Source organism: Diorhabda sublineata, chromosome 3 (genome assembly GCF_026230105.1).
Source record: "Diorhabda sublineata isolate icDioSubl1.1 chromosome 3, icDioSubl1.1, whole genome shotgun sequence".
Classification (NCBI taxonomy): Eukaryota; Metazoa; Arthropoda; class Insecta; order Coleoptera; family Chrysomelidae; genus Diorhabda; species Diorhabda sublineata.
This window is the reverse complement of record NC_079476.1, coordinates 29,406,816-29,424,728: the sequence shown is the minus strand read 5'-3', so window position 1 is coordinate 29,424,728 and position 17,913 is coordinate 29,406,816. Positions and strand designations below refer to the sequence as shown.

General features: G+C 30.6%; 1 protein-coding gene across 5 annotated transcripts in view; it reads right to left on the bottom strand.

Annotated features, from left to right (window-relative positions):
* Positions 1-17,913, bottom strand: part of LOC130441952 (glucose transporter type 1) — a 537,558-nt gene that overhangs the window by 35,811 nt on the left and 483,834 nt on the right. For all 5 annotated transcript variants that reach the window (XM_056775874.1, XM_056775875.1, XM_056775876.1 and 2 more), the window contains one exon: positions 815-954. In XM_056775874.1, coding sequence (XP_056631852.1) covers positions 815-954 — 140 coding nt within the window. The remainder of the gene's footprint in view (positions 1-814; positions 955-17,913) is intronic.

Sequence of the window (17,913 nt, the reverse complement as noted above, 5' to 3'; positions counted from 1 at the left end):
ATTAAATCCAGCCGTATTAAGCAATGTCAGAGAGGCATTTCAAAATAGATTATACCATTGTATGGAAGTGAATGGTACTCATTTTGAACACTTATTGTAACTTTATAATAAATAGCACAGTTAAAAAGATTAAAGAGTTTGAACTGTTGTACAACCCATTTTAGTACAGGCAAATAAGGTGAAAGTAAATAATAAGTAAAATTTGTGCTCTTAAAAGAAAAATTGTTTATCTCATAAACTAACCACTTTAACCTACAAGTATTATACATTTTTGAAATCAGCTCAAAGAGGAGTATCCAAATTATACATAAAAAATATGGAAAGTCATTTAAAAAAATAAAGGGGATGCTGCTAGGGGTGAGGGGGTGGCTTTTCCAGAAAGTTTAAATAAGCCATAATGCTTGCCCCTTCCAACATAAATTGACGTGTTTTTGGATTTTTTCTAAATACCAGTATTACAAAAGTTATTAAAGGTGGATACTTTTATCTGAAACGCACTGTATATATATATATATATATATATATATATATATATATATATATATATATTAAAGAATCCTACGCCTATGTGTAGACCTCCATGATAAAAAACATCTAAAATGTTTATTAGATTATGATACATCGTTTGAAAAGTAGTGTTCGATATAAATAAAATTCTATTTTTGGTATCAGTTATTCCAGAAATAACAATATTTGAAAATGAAAATAGTTTAATCACTGACTCACAACTAGATTGTGTAGATTGTCTTATATTATATTAAGCATATATTAATAATTGAGTATGTGTGAGTACTTGTATTACACGTTTCCTCACCTTCCATTTCCTTCTCTAAACAAAGCTGCTATTTCTTCAAACGTTTTGTTTTTTGTTTCTGGTACTTTCTTATAAGTAAATATCCAGAAAATGGCTAGGAAGACGCTGAACGGCAGGAAAGTATAGTTATCTAGTGCGTTCTGAAACAAAAATATAAATATATTATTATCGTTTTAGCTTTACGGAACTTTAGTTGCTTTTAATGTAGAAAAAACGTATAAATGATAAATAGTTTCTGTAGCAAGATTCACATTGTTCATTCTACTTTTCTACGTAACCTTAAGGGTCGTGAAGGTAGTTATCAGAATTCACATTTTAAATCGTCTACACTTTATAACTTTGTTCTCTACAAAACTTTTCAGAAAATCGATTAGAAAATTTCTTTGGAATCGAAACCTTCATTACAAAACAATTAGTGCTTTCTTAGAACACCTATTCATTTTGATTGTTGTTTGTGATTTGGACAACAAAATGAACTAAGCCAGATTTAAACAGTTCATTATCCCTGAGATTCAATGCTTCTTATTATGTACTTTATTATTTATGTATGTGGTGATATTTTGATTGATTCTTATTATTATTCTAAACGACATTTTGATGTCCACCTACACGTTCAGAAATGCTGGATATAAGTACATAACCATTCATGTTAAAGATTAATTTCTAACCAATTCTATTGTACTATTTGTGATACAAACCAGTATGGATTTCGTATCACATATCGCTTGGAAGAAATAAACAATATCAGGATAAAGTGTAAGATAAGAAATAAGAGGACAGTTCAGTAATCATTGAAATGTAATTAAGAATATAGTACTTAGTAAGTTATGGTTGGGTGTGTGTACACAAGATTATTATACGACCAAAGACCAGCATTTTCGTAATAATTGAAGCTAATACCACATTGCTATCCTGCGTTTCTAAATGAAGATATTTCAAAGGATAAGTTTTGTATTGTTTTCTCTCCAAATCATTGACTTGTCTGAATTTGATGTTTTGCATTTTCTAAATATTTTTTTCCTTTATCATATCTACTGGACACTGTCTACTGCTACCACCAGACTAGCACTCACAATTACAATGTTTTACGTGCGTTTCGATGTTATCTTCAGAGATCGGAGAACAGTATCGTGTGAGGTAGCGTAGCAAAGGATAAGTCTTTAGAATATCATGAGTGGAAAAAGGCCACTTGGTGATGAGCCAAGAACTGGTAGGCCCAGTTCTTCGGTTACTGTTGGAACCATTGAGGATACGCATGATCGGAGATAAAAACAAGATATGACCTATCAAACAATTTTTGGAACCCTTGGTGTCGGATACACAAGAGTAAATTCAATTTTACATGGTCGTGTTCATTAGAAATTTGAAATGTGAAATAAAAATGTACAGTATTCTCTCTCAAATAAGTGGTGAATCATATGCACTATTTTAGGATATTCCTACCTGCAAGGGGAGCTGTATGTGGATTCATTACGATTTACCAATACCAACGATGGTTAAAAAGCAAAAGTTTGTCAAGGTAATAATGTACTCAGTTTTCTTTTGTAGTATACAATAAGTGAAATTAATTGAGCTTGAAGATCACCGTACAATTAAAACAAACTGATATACTTCAAAATTTTTACTTGTGTCTAGATAATACTTTGTCAAACACCCTTTCACCTGTATTAACGATGCGCGATTTTTGATTTTTCTTTAATCTGAAGAAGAATTTACGTTGTCGACATTTCCCGACCTGAAGATGTGATAAATGAAGCAATTCATCAACTTTTGAATGTTTTCCAAATGATGACTGGCTTTAAGCTTTCAAGTTGCAGAAGCTTCGGTGACAAAAGTCCGTTAATATCGGAGATGATTATATTCAACATAAATTAAATGATTTTTATACCTCAAAATACATTGCTTCACCTTTTTATAAAGCATGTGAAATTGTCCCGGCAACATCAGGTACGTATACACTAAATTTAAGTAATTAACTTACATAGCTAAGCTAATTCCTCTAAGAAATATTTTTTTCAAGACAGTAGAGGAAGTGATGACTATTTTCAAATATAGAATCTTGTGTATCATTCAAAAAGCGATTCCTTCCAATGCAATATAACTATTATTTCACGATATAAATATTTTTAATTATTGCAACAAACGATTGTCTTAAATACATATTTTCAATTTCTCTTGATAAATCAAATTATTTCGAAAAACTGTCAGAATAATTAATTGGATAAAAAAAGTCTCTAGATCATTATCACAATTAAAAATTTTATTGTAATAACTCGTGCGTGATTCGCTTGTAACGAAAACAATTCTTAGATTCGAACACAAACAAACAGAGTTTACGAAAACCAATTATCGATATGAATGTAAAGATATAAAAGAAAAATGTAATACATTAATGACATTATTGTTTTGTAGTGATTGCAGAATAATTTTCATGCTTTCTTGCAATATAACAAAGATCGTGGTGTACTGTTTGTTACAACAAATGGTTGCACAAATTGTTTGCCTCCATTTCTTCTAATAAGTAATAACTATTTTTCATTTGTAACAAATTCAATGATACTTTGTCAGAGCTACAATTCGTATATTTATTCAATAGCACACTCCATTTTATAGCTTGCATAATATCGTTATACATGAAGTAAATAATTTGCGTCATCAGTAGGATTAATACTATCAGTAATGCTTCAAATATTTTTGTTTATTTGGTGATTCGGCATAGCTTTCGTCTTTATTATTATCTTTAATTATTATTTTTAACTGACATCCTTGATGTATAAAATAGCTACTTATTAAATGAATATAAGAATATAATCTGTAATAAATTATATAATGCTGGTCATCAAATAGCGAAAATCTTATCTTTACAAAAAGAGATAAGAGACCAGTAGAACCACTTACTAAATCGAATAATACTGGAACTACAACGTGGAAGGGGTAGTATATACGAAATGCCAAAGGTATTCTTGCAGAACTGAAAAGGAAACTTATCCCCAGGATCTCTTTAGATGGGTCCATATTCTTCCCTGTGGAAGATCTACTCTGAACTAACGACCACCAAATTTTTTTATATACAAGCGTCTGTTAGCACATTTTCAACTACACAATTCAAACAGCAGCGTTGGCTGGTGTTGATTTTAGGTTGGATTAGAGCTTCCGAACGAGGGGTATTAGACCGTTCTACGAAGATCCATCAAGATTCAAACCAGTGAGAAAATTATAATTTTCTGCTTGAAGTTACAGATGATGATGTTGACTAAAAGGTCGATAAAAATTTATTTATATTTACTGCAATAATTATATTTCTGATAAAAGCGTACATACCATCGAATGATAAAATACTTAGATATTGTGTACTATACTGTTTATATAGAAAATCTTGGAACAGAATATAATACAAAAATTTTCAGGAATTTCAACGAACTTCATAGTACACCCATATGATAATCAAAACAATTATTTATCAAATATGTATGATACAGAAGGTAGTAAATTCAAAAAATTGTTACGTTATACTAAAAACAATTATAACAAGAAAGCTACCAGAACGAGTGGATGCAAATCGTTCATCTCCAAAATATTAATGGAAAGAAGCATATCGTCAATGAGAGGACACATTGACTGATTTAGATAGTTTAGAGGAAGGATCACGTAAACTTGTGATACGTTGTTTGAATATTCATGAAATGTTGGAAAAGGACCAATTCTACCAAACCATCGTTTCACATATATCCAAATAGGTTTAAATATTATCTTATATACTAACAGCTTATACTCGAGAGACAGTTGTGATTATCCAATATAGTTTTTCTAATTTAATCCCAGGCTGTTCACTTTTCATGAACAGGTGTTTCTTATACATCTCAATTCTTAAGTATTTGTCTTCCACATTCATTGGAATTGCATACATGTTTATTGTGACAGAGGGGCAGTTTCATCGTCCGTTTGTGAAGCCCACTTGGAATGGTTCAGAATCGTTAACTTCTTTCAAGATATTTACTAACATTTCTGTAGCCTTTCGAGATATATTTGAAAGATTTGTGATGCAATTTGAGGATCTCGGTGTGAATCTACTAAAGTAGTGTCATCGACATCTATTGCACTACGTGTATTGTTTGTGGGTAAATCGGCTGAGTACCTTGGGAAACACTTGTGTTAATTGGATCTTGATTAACAGTTTAGGGATTTTTGGAAAATTTAAGTGACCAATTTGATCAATGGTTAACACACCTGTTTCATGAAGATGCTTTTGTGGTCCTAGCCATGTAAGAAGTTCTAATATGATTTTATTAAATCTGAAAATCGTTAATAACGAGATTTGACATTGTCTTTTTCTCTTCTGTTTATTGTACCATTTCGTTGAGATTTCCTACATTGATTGGATCAATAATGATTAATGATAGTTACTAACACATATGCGAAAAACAATATTTCGGATATATCCCATAATTCAAAATCCAAAATCTCTTTAGATGCTAGCCCCAATCCTCTCATTTGATTTTCATAGTGGTGAATCCAGATTTTACTGTGGTAACATGTCGACGTATCTGTATTTTTTTCTACACAACCTTAAGCCACGCTCTGAATTATTAATTCATTGCTGTTTTTCTTTCACTAATTTAGAAAGAAACTTTTTACGCTTTAAAATGGTCTAAATACTAGATGATGTTTCTTATCATCCTCAATTTCACTTTTTTGTTTTCCACCATTATTTTCCAAACTTTTTCATTTGTTTTCTGGTATATTCACCTGTTTTGGATATTGACTATCGTCCGTGCACATTTGAACTTGGCATATCACCAAAATACTTCTCAAATCACACTCTTCACGCACACAAATTTCTTTTTTCTTGATTAAAAATACTCATATGTTCACTAGGAGAAATATGGAAAGAAAATACTTCGGAGCAATGAGCTCAAAATTTGTAAGCTTGTAAGATGATACTTCAAACAAAGAATATAAAAAAGTGATTTGTGATAAACTATATTTATCATACTGGGGCATATTGATAGTATAGTATCCGTTTTGTAGCAGTTTTTGGTCATCCTGTGTATGAAATAGTTATACTGAAATAAGAAAAAGTGATACAGCATTTTATAATGAAACGGTGAACTATATATAAATTAACGATCACTTTAAGCAGTTTTAATTATTTCCTCATCAGTTCAATTATAACAATTTCTCTGTATATACAAATAAAGGATCATAATTTATTTGATACCAAAATTTGAACACTTTCTCTCACTCGCATTGGTGCATTAATTTTCAAGAGTAATTATTTCATTAAAGAAATACAATACAAAGTGATGATATTTGTGAATAATTTATATTTTTAGCTACATTTGTTGAAGTGATTTGAGCATTCAACTTGAATTCTAAATGTTTAGAAGATATATATTAATGAATTGTTGCAAGTCAAAAATAAAATGTTCGTCTATCACTTTATTTTCATGTCCATTCTCATATACCTGGGATAAAACTGTCAATATGGTACGGACAGGAAGATATTCCGGGTGGAGGAAGTCCTCATGAAGCTTCCTGATAAGATCCAATGATTCTCTTGACAAGGAATCAATGTCAACCTTTACAGAGAACAATGAGAATCCCATACATGCAGGTTATCATTTCTAGTTGTAAAAAATTGAGAAAACAAAAAGATATCGCTTTACTCATATAATTTCATGCAGAAGAAAAGCTTTATAAATGAGAAACACGTGGTTATTACAAGCACAACACAAACAGAGTCGGTGATATGGATTACCTATTCTGTGGATTAAGAAGAAAACTACAATGCATATATTCTGCAATTGTCCTGTTTTTATAATCGTAAGATTATAGATAGTGGTGAATCAATCTGTGCTGTATGGTTACATGAAGAATAACATTTTAAGATCACTGGGTTTTTATTTACACACTAAATAACGTCACTTTATTTAATTATACACCTTATTTGCTTACGTAAAATCCTTAATATATAATAACTAACTCTTAATTGTTTAACCATATTACGAATTCAACTTTAATTTCTATCAACCTTGTCCTCTCTTATACACTGCGACCCAAAGGATCTATTGCGATACTGGAGAGCGATACTGACCCATTAATCCCACTCCCTTTAATAAGTCTAGAATGTGGAGTTACTTTAATTGCCAGAGATCTTCGTCTTCTATTTCATACGCCCTCAGGAGTAGTGCTTTGGAGTTCCTTAGTGTTTCACACTTCCAGAGAATGTGAATAGAGTTTTCGTAGATTTTTCTTACTTAGGTTGATACATTCAGCAGATCTACTCTGGTTATAGTTTCCCAGAATAGTCTTTGCCTGTCTCAGCCTTTGTAGGTTGTCCCAGTAATTGGTTTTGCTCATATCTACCTTCTTTTCCAGTGCTTTTTCCATTATTCTGTATCTGAGACAGAAGGGTTCGGGTCCCATGAAGAGCTTGGCTACCTCCGCTTACCTTCTACTCCTAATAATAATACTGATTGTCATTAAAATTTATTTCAAAAAGAATACTGTGTTAGATAAGTTATAGGGATTGAACGCCGATGGAAATTTGCAAATGTGCTGTATGAATACAGATCATCGAGAAAGTGGAATAATCCTGCATATATTTAGGTAGTGAAGTAAATTTTATGCTTCGTGAAATCGATATTTATCAGAAAATCGACACAGTTTATCCTTAAGTAGTTTACGGAAGGAGTGATTTAATAACGTGCTAGTTAATTTAGAGACGTAGTTACTACTAATGATAGTTAATGTTTCTGGTAAGGAACTGAGAAATGGTCTGTCTATCATAAAATGTTAATACATAATAAATACACATGATAGACCTTGAGTAACTTTTATAGATGTGAATGTTTTGTATCAATCGAAATTTTTAAGGAGCTTTTTTTCTGTCACTGGTGATTGATTCCAATATCATTGATATTATGGTTCCTTTGAAAATTAATATTAATATAAATTATTAATAGATGGTTTTGGATAAAATTTCAGCTGAACAAGCAACTAGTTTATTCATATTATATGACAAAAACAAAATGTATTCCAATATTCAGATATAATTGATCAATTTCAGAAACTGTCACAAATAGGTTATAAAAATTAACGATTCAAAGATAAGGAGAGAATAAAAGCAAGTCCGAGTTCAAATATTGAGTGGACATAAATACATAATAATAAATTTAAAGTATGTACCTCAAATTTTGTAATAATGATAGCTGGAACCAAATTAATTTAGTGATGATAGAATCTCGTAACTCAGACTACACAATATCAAGGGATGTTAGGAAAGGTAATGATAGGGAAACAGCGTGAAGGAGACCCAATCAAATTTCTAAATGGTTGATCACAAAGCTTTGAACATTTGGAGAACAGTGGAAACGACAGAAGCCGTGCTTCTACAAACTAGTGAACAATGAAATTTTGTGTTTAAAATCAATAGCAATAATAATACAAGAATTATAAGGTGACTAGGAACAGAATAAAGGAAGAATACTGGATGAAATTCTGTAGATTTGGAAGATGACCTATGTGAGATTGCGTAATGTCAAGTAACACATGTTAACGAATATCACAAATATCTACTGGATAATATAAGAAACCAGATTTAGAATTTCCATTGCACTAAAGACAATTTGACAATTGACAGCCCCCAAATATCATGGACCTTATGGTATCCCAAATGAATAGATAAATTATGGGAATGATACACTTCAAAGTGATAACAAAATTTAGAAGATAGGAAAATACCTACCTTCTCGAAAAAGGATAACTATTTCAATATTCAGAAAGAGGAATAAATCGCACCTCAAAAACTACCGTGGTATTATAAGTGAGAAGCAACAGGGTTTTAGAAAGAAGCACCAAACCTGTTTTATGTATTTTGTAGACCTAAGGCGAACATTTGACAGAGTAAGACTGAAAGACGGTCTGAAACTAGAAAAGAGACGCCGAATCGACTGCTAAAGTATAAAAATAATTGAATATATGAATATTGAAGGGGAATTGAATTTCGAAGAAAATTTTTAATATTTGAGAAGAAGCACGGTATCCAGAGAATGCTACACAATATAGAGCGAATAGTGAAGATTTAGTTTAAAATATCTTAATAGAAGACAGAATTTTTTTCAAACTCTGAGAAACCAAAACATTGCAAATTGTTTCTAAAAGATCAGGCAGTGAATCAGTCTCTGAATTTCAAGTTCTTCAGCATCAACATTACCACTAGCAATATATCTAACAGAAGAAGTGAGGAGCCAAATGCAAAGTTAATAGTGATATTTGAATTCAAAACAAAACTTGCGTGAAACATGTAATGAAATATACAGGAGAAACAAGAGCTGAGAGAGCGAATACAAAATATCTCAATCGAAAGGTGGGATGAAAGTATCACCACAGGAACAACAAATTTGTGAAGTGATATATGTTGTCAAATGGGTCAAAGGTACAAATCGTGACGCTGTAAAAGAAAAATGTCACGGGAACTTGCACAAAGCTTCCACAACATATTTTATATAAGGAAATATTTTTCAAAGTAATGTTTAGATTTACGCCATCTATTTTGTTCACAATGGGTTTTAGCTTCGACGTATGGATTACTATTATTAAATAGATTTTATTTCGACGTAGAATTTACCTACGTGGCGATTTTTTTTATTACAAAATTCGCATCAACCGTATACTGGTTATTAGCTATTTGGATTGAGTTGTTAGCGCTAAGTAAGTTCAAAATATTTTTTAATAGAGTTTAGTGACTTTGACGTGTACATGTTATGCTAAGTGCTTTGAGCTCATCATTTTCATTAAGGTCCCAATAATGTTATATTATTTTTCATATTAAAAATATTAATAGAAACGTATATCATAAATTATAAAACATAATAATATTTAACCCTAATAAAGCCATAAAAGCTGAAATAAAAATGTATGGGACTGGTTATGCTGAAAGAATGGCTGATGATCGGCCAAAATTGTGAAAGAATTTTAACGGACCAAAGGAAAACCAGAAAGATCATAGAAGACATAGTGCGAGAGCTGAACTTCAACATATCAGGAATAAGCACAAGTTGTAACTATGAAACAGAAACATAACGATAGAAAATAAAGGTACTAATTGATTTTTATATAATATAAAATACTTTAATCTTTCTCTTTTATTGAATTCCTGGATTAATAAGTACTAAAAGTATACCTCAATGTTACACAAATTACAGTTACTTATTCTCTCAGAACATTCAACTAATTGGATGGAAACGGACTAAAATTAACGTGAATGTAGATGGAATAAGTTCGTATCTAGCTTGTATAATGAATGCAATTGTACAATCACATTGCTTAACCGAGTCAGTCGTTTAAATTAATAGCTACGTTCAAATATACTTTAAGGGACATGTCGCAACAAAAAGTCGTTCGTATTACAGTTTTTCATCTGAATTTCAAAATATCCGGTGGAATTTTTTGACTTCATTTAATAACATTGAAAGACATTAATTTGAACAAGTAATGCAGAAAATAACAAATGGCTATTGCTCATTAGGACTATCATTATTATTAAGAAGTACCTAACAAAAGTAAATAATATATATTGTGTGGGACCTTCAATTTTTGTTTTGCAATAGCACTGACAAATATAATGTTTACTTCGGTACACCAGAAATTTTTATTGGTATGAATTAAAAGATAAGAAACAAAATTTTACTTTTTAACATGACATTGTTTAAATGACAGCCATCACGTTGACTGCATTCCTCAAACCGTTTGAATACATTTTCAGAAACATTTTGAAGAAGTGACCGAGGAATATTCCTGATCTTTTCTTCAATATTGTCTCTTAAATCTGTCAAATTTTGTGGATTATTCTCGTAGACTACGCTCTTAAGATAACCCTAGAAGAAAAAATCAGTTGGGATCTATTCAGGGCTCTGAGGTGGCCATTCAATATCACCTCTTCGTGAAATAAACTTTACTGTGAACAACTCGTGCAATGCAGCTAAAAAGTTATTGGTGGTATGCGGTGAGGCCCCATCCTGTTGGAACCATGCCAGCCAGTTATAATACTCAAATTGTTGCAGTTGAGGCCCGAAAAATTTGCGTATCATGTTGACATAGCGTGCAGAAGTAACAGACTATGCAACGGGCGATTATGTAAGGTCTGTGGATTCTTTTTTTCCCCAAAACGACAATTTTGGCGATTTACGTAATAAATGTGAATTGTAAAATTTCTCTAACATTGCTTTCGATACCCAAAATATTATTCCTCGCTGAATAGAGCAGAGAGAAAAAAAAAGGAAAATAATTCTAAATACTTGTTATCATATAAATATTGCTAGCATTTCTTCTTCACTCCTGTTATTCTAAATTGAGCGTAACTTAACGCTATCTGGGATTAATGATGTTTATAACTTAGTCTTTTACTCACATAATTTGTTACAATATAATCTATAGTCGATTTTTATATCTTCCACTATCAGTTAACATTAAATCGCCCTGATAATCATGATTCAATTTCAACATAATTGTTACACCAGAAAATCAATATTTATTGATTTTTATGGCTAGATGAAACCGTCTGATTCGAATCGGGAAATATTAATTTCATAAGAGAATTTGCTGAATTTTATTGTTCACTTCCATGGTATTACATCCATAAAAACATCGATCGATAACATGTATGTTTGTGTATACAAATACTATTCAAAGATAATAAAAAATTCATAAAGATTTATTTTGTTGTTGTGTTAATTGGTAATCTAGAGACACACCTTAAGGGCAGACATTGTTCAAAATAACTACAAGTGTATAAAACTTCCCTACTCGAAAAATACTGGTAGTTATACCTTGGAAATTGTACGAAAAGGATTGAGGTGAGTACAACTTTGTTTCCAATGCTTCATCAACTATGTTATTGTAAAATAAAGAGAGATTTTTTATTTAGTTCAGATAATGTCATTATTTAAAAATGTTGTGGTTAGGTGTGCGGTTTATACGCCTGTCATTTAGGAAAATTTATAAATAAATTTCAATTTATTTATTCATTCAAATTATATTTTTAATTGTCAAATAAATCAGGATTAAATTTCATTTTATCTTTTACTCATAGCTTCGGAGTATTTATTGTCTAGTATGAAACTTCTGTATGGTTTACGGTGAAATTGATGAAACTAACATAATTAGCATGATTTGTATTTCTAGTAGTCTACTTAAAACAATAGTATAATATCAGATTAATTGTCAATTTGAATCTCTTTTTTCAAATTGAAGCTTTTTCTTCAGTGAGTCACTTGGTGAACTTCGAGGTGATGTAACTAACCGTAGCACCCCATCATGCTGGAGTTCCATCAGCCCTGAGAGCGTTATTACACTTTTATGGTAGTCCTAAGTAATATTTCTTAAATTTTCCCCAAAATAATGATGGTGAATGTTAAAAGTGAATTTTCAGACGCATAGAATATCCTAAATTTTCAATTCACACGTTTTTGGCATAGAACGTTCTTATTACCAGCTTTCAAAATCCCCCCCTTAGGCCAATGTAGTTGCCTAATCCTATTATCCCACGTCAACAAGAAACTTGGAAATTTTATAAAACCATCTTGCTTACGGAGAAGCAAAAGTATTTCTTTTTGTAGGTTTCTTTTCTAAGTACATTATGACCAACAGAAATAGATGCGTACATGTTTTGACTTATTCTGTTAGTTGGTCTGTTTAGATGGAAATTCCAAATAAAATTCTTGAATATATTTTTGTCTATTGATAACTCGAAATTGGTTCAGCATTTAATAATATAACCTGAATATTGATTACCTTATTTTTTGTGTACTATTTTGCATTTTTGTTAATTATTTTAATTAAGTCTTTACAATGAAATCAACTTATTTTTGCAAATTTCATATTGATTTCTTGTAGATGTTTCAAAATCTTCTAAAGTTTTATTTTCAAATCATTTTTGTTCTTGTAAATTCAAAAAAATTCAAGTAAAAAAAATTAAATATTTATCCACACTTTGTTTAAATTGCATTAAAATTTAAAAGTTAAAATTATTAAAAAATACTTGACTGTTTGAAAAACTAGTGTAAATATAGTAATACTCTAAGTTGTGGGTGATTCATGTATACAGTGAGTTTGGTGGCAGCGGTTGGAAAATTTAAATAGTCGTACACTTATGACTATGTTCATTTACACCTCAACTTTTTTCCAACCATTTTGTAATCAATTTAACTACACTATTTTGTACATTAGTATCCATGACAATGAATTTAAAGTTTACTCAATAGCGGATTTTTCAGCTAATTATTAGAAAGTGATAGTTCTGTGATCAACCTACCATTACATTCTTGTACCAATATGTTATAATATACTTTTTCAGCTTTGTCATTTTTAGAATCTATTATTTAAATCATGTTTGAAGACGAGTTGTACCAGGCTTACACCAAAAGTGTGATTTTTATTTTTATGCTCTTTAAATATATTTATGTTTAAATATTTTTTCACTCAGTTTTTTTCATGTGATATAATTACTACAGAAGTAACGATTACCAACAAAAAATTCTTAGTTTTTTCTCCTTATTTGACCATTTCCTTAGATATTGAACACATGCAAAAAGTGCCCAAAATTTATTCCGGACGCCATCCTAAATTCCAATTTATGTTAGATAAACCTTTGTCAAAAAGAATGTAGTGTAACTATAGTATTTGGTATTTTTTATGACAAAATATAACCTCGATTAGAGAAAAGATGAAAGTGGGGTTACTTCAAGAGTGAATAAAACATCAGCCGGCTCATTCCTGATAGTTATAATAAATAAGGTATTTTAGTAAAAAGTTTTCATCGTTGATCTAAAATAAAATTTAGAAGCTAAGAATAAATTATATACATATTTTCATGTCATAAATTACATACATATTGTCATAAAAATTTAATTTTACTTTGTTCGAACACGACAGAAATTTTCGCAGAATTGAACAAACATCACAACTATGGAGGGTAGAGGTAAGGAGGACCAACTCTTATGGGAGGTTAGCTTAAAAACTGTCAGCTTGTAGACCGTAAATTATAATTTAAAATTTGACCAGAATGGCGCTCCTGTCGGACGGGATATAATATGAACTTAGTTATTTCAGATAGAGTGAAGTATGCAGTGTTAAAAATTTTTAAATGACTGGAGTCGTTAATTAACTATTGGTATACAAAATCTAAACTATTCACGTAGTAAAAAATAATTTTGTAAATATAACCTAGAAAAGCTACTTTGAGATAACGCTTAATGTTAATTAATTATTGTGAATTTCTAGAAAGAAAGTGTCAATTTTCACGTCTTTCTTTCTCTGTCCTTATTCTTGAATTTCTAGCGCTTTGTTTAAAATTTACACTCATGCGATAGTAGCGCCTCCCTAACGTGATGGACACTTTCTGTAGCCCAGAGATGGTTCTCCTTACCTCCATAATCACAACTGTCCATAATTATGATAAAAAGTGAGTGGTTCAAAAAGTGCAACACGTTAATTGAATGCATCATTAATCCTTATCATTGTGAGATGATCATTTTGTAATTCCAAAAAACTGTAGACTGATAAGGTACATACATACAACCAAATACAACTTGTAAGATATTACGTTGTGAAAATTTGGTTTGGAAAAGGTATGTACAAAACTATTTAATATTGTAACATATTGAACACATAATTATTATGGGTTTGTAGTCAAATATTTTATGTGCCGCTATTTTTGATGGGCATGATGCTACGGCGTGTTTGACATGTGATTTTGGTCTAGTTTGGGATGATTTATTCCATTTTTATTTTGGTTAAATAGAGAACTCATAAATTCTAAATCAGCAACCAGCTTAAGTTGAAATCAAAGATAATACAAAATAGAGACATGAAATTCATAAAGGTAAATTCCGACGATTCATGTTTTGAAATAGTTAGAGAGCGAGATCTCTTTGACTGGAAAGCAATGTTAGAAACAAAGTGTTTGAATGTTCACCATAGGCGTAGAGTAAACTTGCTTTACGGCATTTTCAGAATGTGATAAAAATTTTTGTAATATAATTGTTTGGTAAATGTTTTACAAATATATTCTAATAAGTTTTGAAAAAAGGTTACTCAGATGAATAACAATAGAATAGAAAATAAGTGAAATACCCGGAATAGATAAAATAGAAACTACATACAAGTTATTTAAATATATAATTGACGATAGACTAAGACAGGACTTGGACAACATATTACATGCTAAACAGACATTTAGGTCAACGTGAGATTTGATTTTACTTTCAGTCAAACACGAGGGTTGCGACTTGAGTTTTGAGATACATAAGTAAAAACAAATATTTGTAGTTGGATATGACTCTATGGTTTTCAAAACATTCTTCATAGGTTAATATACTTTTGCATGCGTTTGTACCAATTGTCGAAGCATTTTTTCCATTCCAATCGAGGTATGTCCGAAATATGTGATCTGAACGCATCAACCGCTTCTTCAGGTGTGGAAAAACGTTGACCTCGCAATTTATTTTTGATCTGCGGGAATAAGAAGAGATCATTGGGCGCCTAACAAGTACGGCAGATGACCCAATCAATTCGATGTTTGACTGTTCCAAAAAGTTCTTGTTTTAACTGATGTGCGAGAGTTTGAATTGTCTTGGAGGGGGGGGGGATGATTCGTTTTCTGCGATTGATTTCCGTGATTTTTTCAAACACTTCTGGCAAAGTGTAGCGGAATGTCCTATTATTCTGAAAAAACAGGTAACTATTTGCCTCAAAGTGGTTCGTGTGCAAACAAGTTTTTCAGAATTTTTTTGCACCAACACAATAAGTTTTTTTTTGAACGATTGTCAAGTTATGCGGTATCCAACACTAACAAAACTTTTTGGCAGCAAAATAATCATGCACTATTGAATGTTTACGAGTGAAACTAATTCCCAAGTATTCCTGAATATCATGGTATGTCACATGACGATCTTACAATATCATTTTACACACAGCATTCTACACTGCAGGAAAAGAACGTCAACAACCTAAAGTATCTAGATCTAATTGTGAAACCAAATTAAAAAATAGTCGAAGAGGTATCCAGTAGAGTAAACAAGATAAAATAAACACGTAGTGCTGTACAAAGTTAGTTCTATTACCAATGCTGATTTATGATTCTTGGAGATAATCACCAGATTGATGCGGAAAATGAAAACGAGTGATAAGAGGCAGAGACAGAAAGAACAAAGAACATGGGAAAAAGAGAAATGAACTGGAAACGGTATGAACAGGAAGCTGAGGAAAGAAGAAGGAATATTAAATCTATGGTACATTTATGGTAAAGATGTTACTGGAGTACGTGAAAAAATGGTTATAAAGATAAAAATATTTGCATTATAAAAGTACGTTAGGTTAGTAATAACAATATGTTGGAAGTTTATGGGTATATAATATATCCATAAACTTAAAAGCTGGAAAATAGCTTGTAATCTATTTATATTCACTTCGTGTGATGTCAAAATAATTCAAAAATAGATAAGTATACTAATTAGCTAGAATAATCTGAATTAAGTATGAATAAATACATGGTTTTAATTGATAATTGCAAAAACATTTATGTCCAGAAAGATCGTAAAAATTGTGATTAACACAAATATATTCAATAAGTTTCAATAACTTCATTAAAATAGGAAAAAATAAATGACGGAACATTATTATTTTTATTACCAAGCATTAAAATGCTGTAGTAGACGTAGAGATGTTTGCTAATAACCCAATGACAATTAAAAAATAATTTGTATATTTCTGGTATTCTCATTATCTTCTCTCTAAATTTTCATGATAGTTTCATAATTGATTAGTCACTATAAGATAATGAAATTATCAAAACGTATACATAGGCTAATGGTTAACATTAAAATAAAATAACTATAATAGAAAATAGTTTCCTATGAAAAGATAAATCCGACTTCAAATTAATTACTCTTATGTACACTCTAGGCGTAAGTAATAAATTACTTTATATTTTCACAAAATCACACCAAAATATACTTGTAGTAAGATAAAATTTTATCGTTGCCATATTTACTTGAATTTCTATAATGTTGTTACTTTTTCTACTCTAATATTAATGTCTATGGAGTTATGTGGAATATGTAAAACAAAAAAAAAATTAAAGTAATACACATGTGATAAAAGTGAAAATAAAAATATTTTGGAAGGTATACCTAACAGAAATTACGAAGATTAGGAATTATACAAATAACAGAGTGGCATAGTAAAAAAACTACCATAAGAAAATAAGGCTATATCGTGGGAAAATTTTGTAATATATTGAGATCAGTAAGAAAAGAGGAGAAAAATCTAATAAACAACTTAAAAGCTACAAACGAGAATATTATAACCGAAGAAAATGGAATGTTCGACTGATGGAAGGATCACTTCGAAGAGTTACTAATATAGGGACATAAAGAAGCGTAAATAAATGAAGAGCAATCAGAAAGAGAGACCGGCATTATAGCAAGAACAAGCGGAACACTAGAAAATTCAGGAGCAGGAATAAAAAAGAGCGAGGTGATAAAGACGCAAGAAAAACTGAAAATAAGAAAAGCATCGGTAGCAAATGAAATAAAGATGGAAATGCTAAAATACTTGAAATGATACGAAATTATTGCAAAGAATATCAATAATAGTCTAGAACATATAAACAATCTCCGAAAAATAAAAATATAACTGTCGAATTTCATATTTTGAAATAAATTGTTAAACATAATTTTCGCAGATAAAACTGGCAACGATACGATAAAGAGAAAATCTCTGGTGGGAGTAATATAAATAATTTCGCATCTTAGTTGAATTGTTGGATGTGTTGGATTAAAACTGACGTTTTTGATGTTCGAAATAATCAAAGTGAAATGTAATATAATTGAATTAAATACAAATGTACTCGGAATACTAACTAAAAGATAAACATTTCAATGTTTAATGGTAAATAAATCTAATCATTTTACATCAAAATTTTACTTCCAACAAACTGTGGTTTATATTTCTCTAATTTTTCTACCATCTACGTAATAACGGACTGACAGCTCGAAGGGTGAAGGTTAAAACTCGGGACGCCCAACTGTTAGTCTATT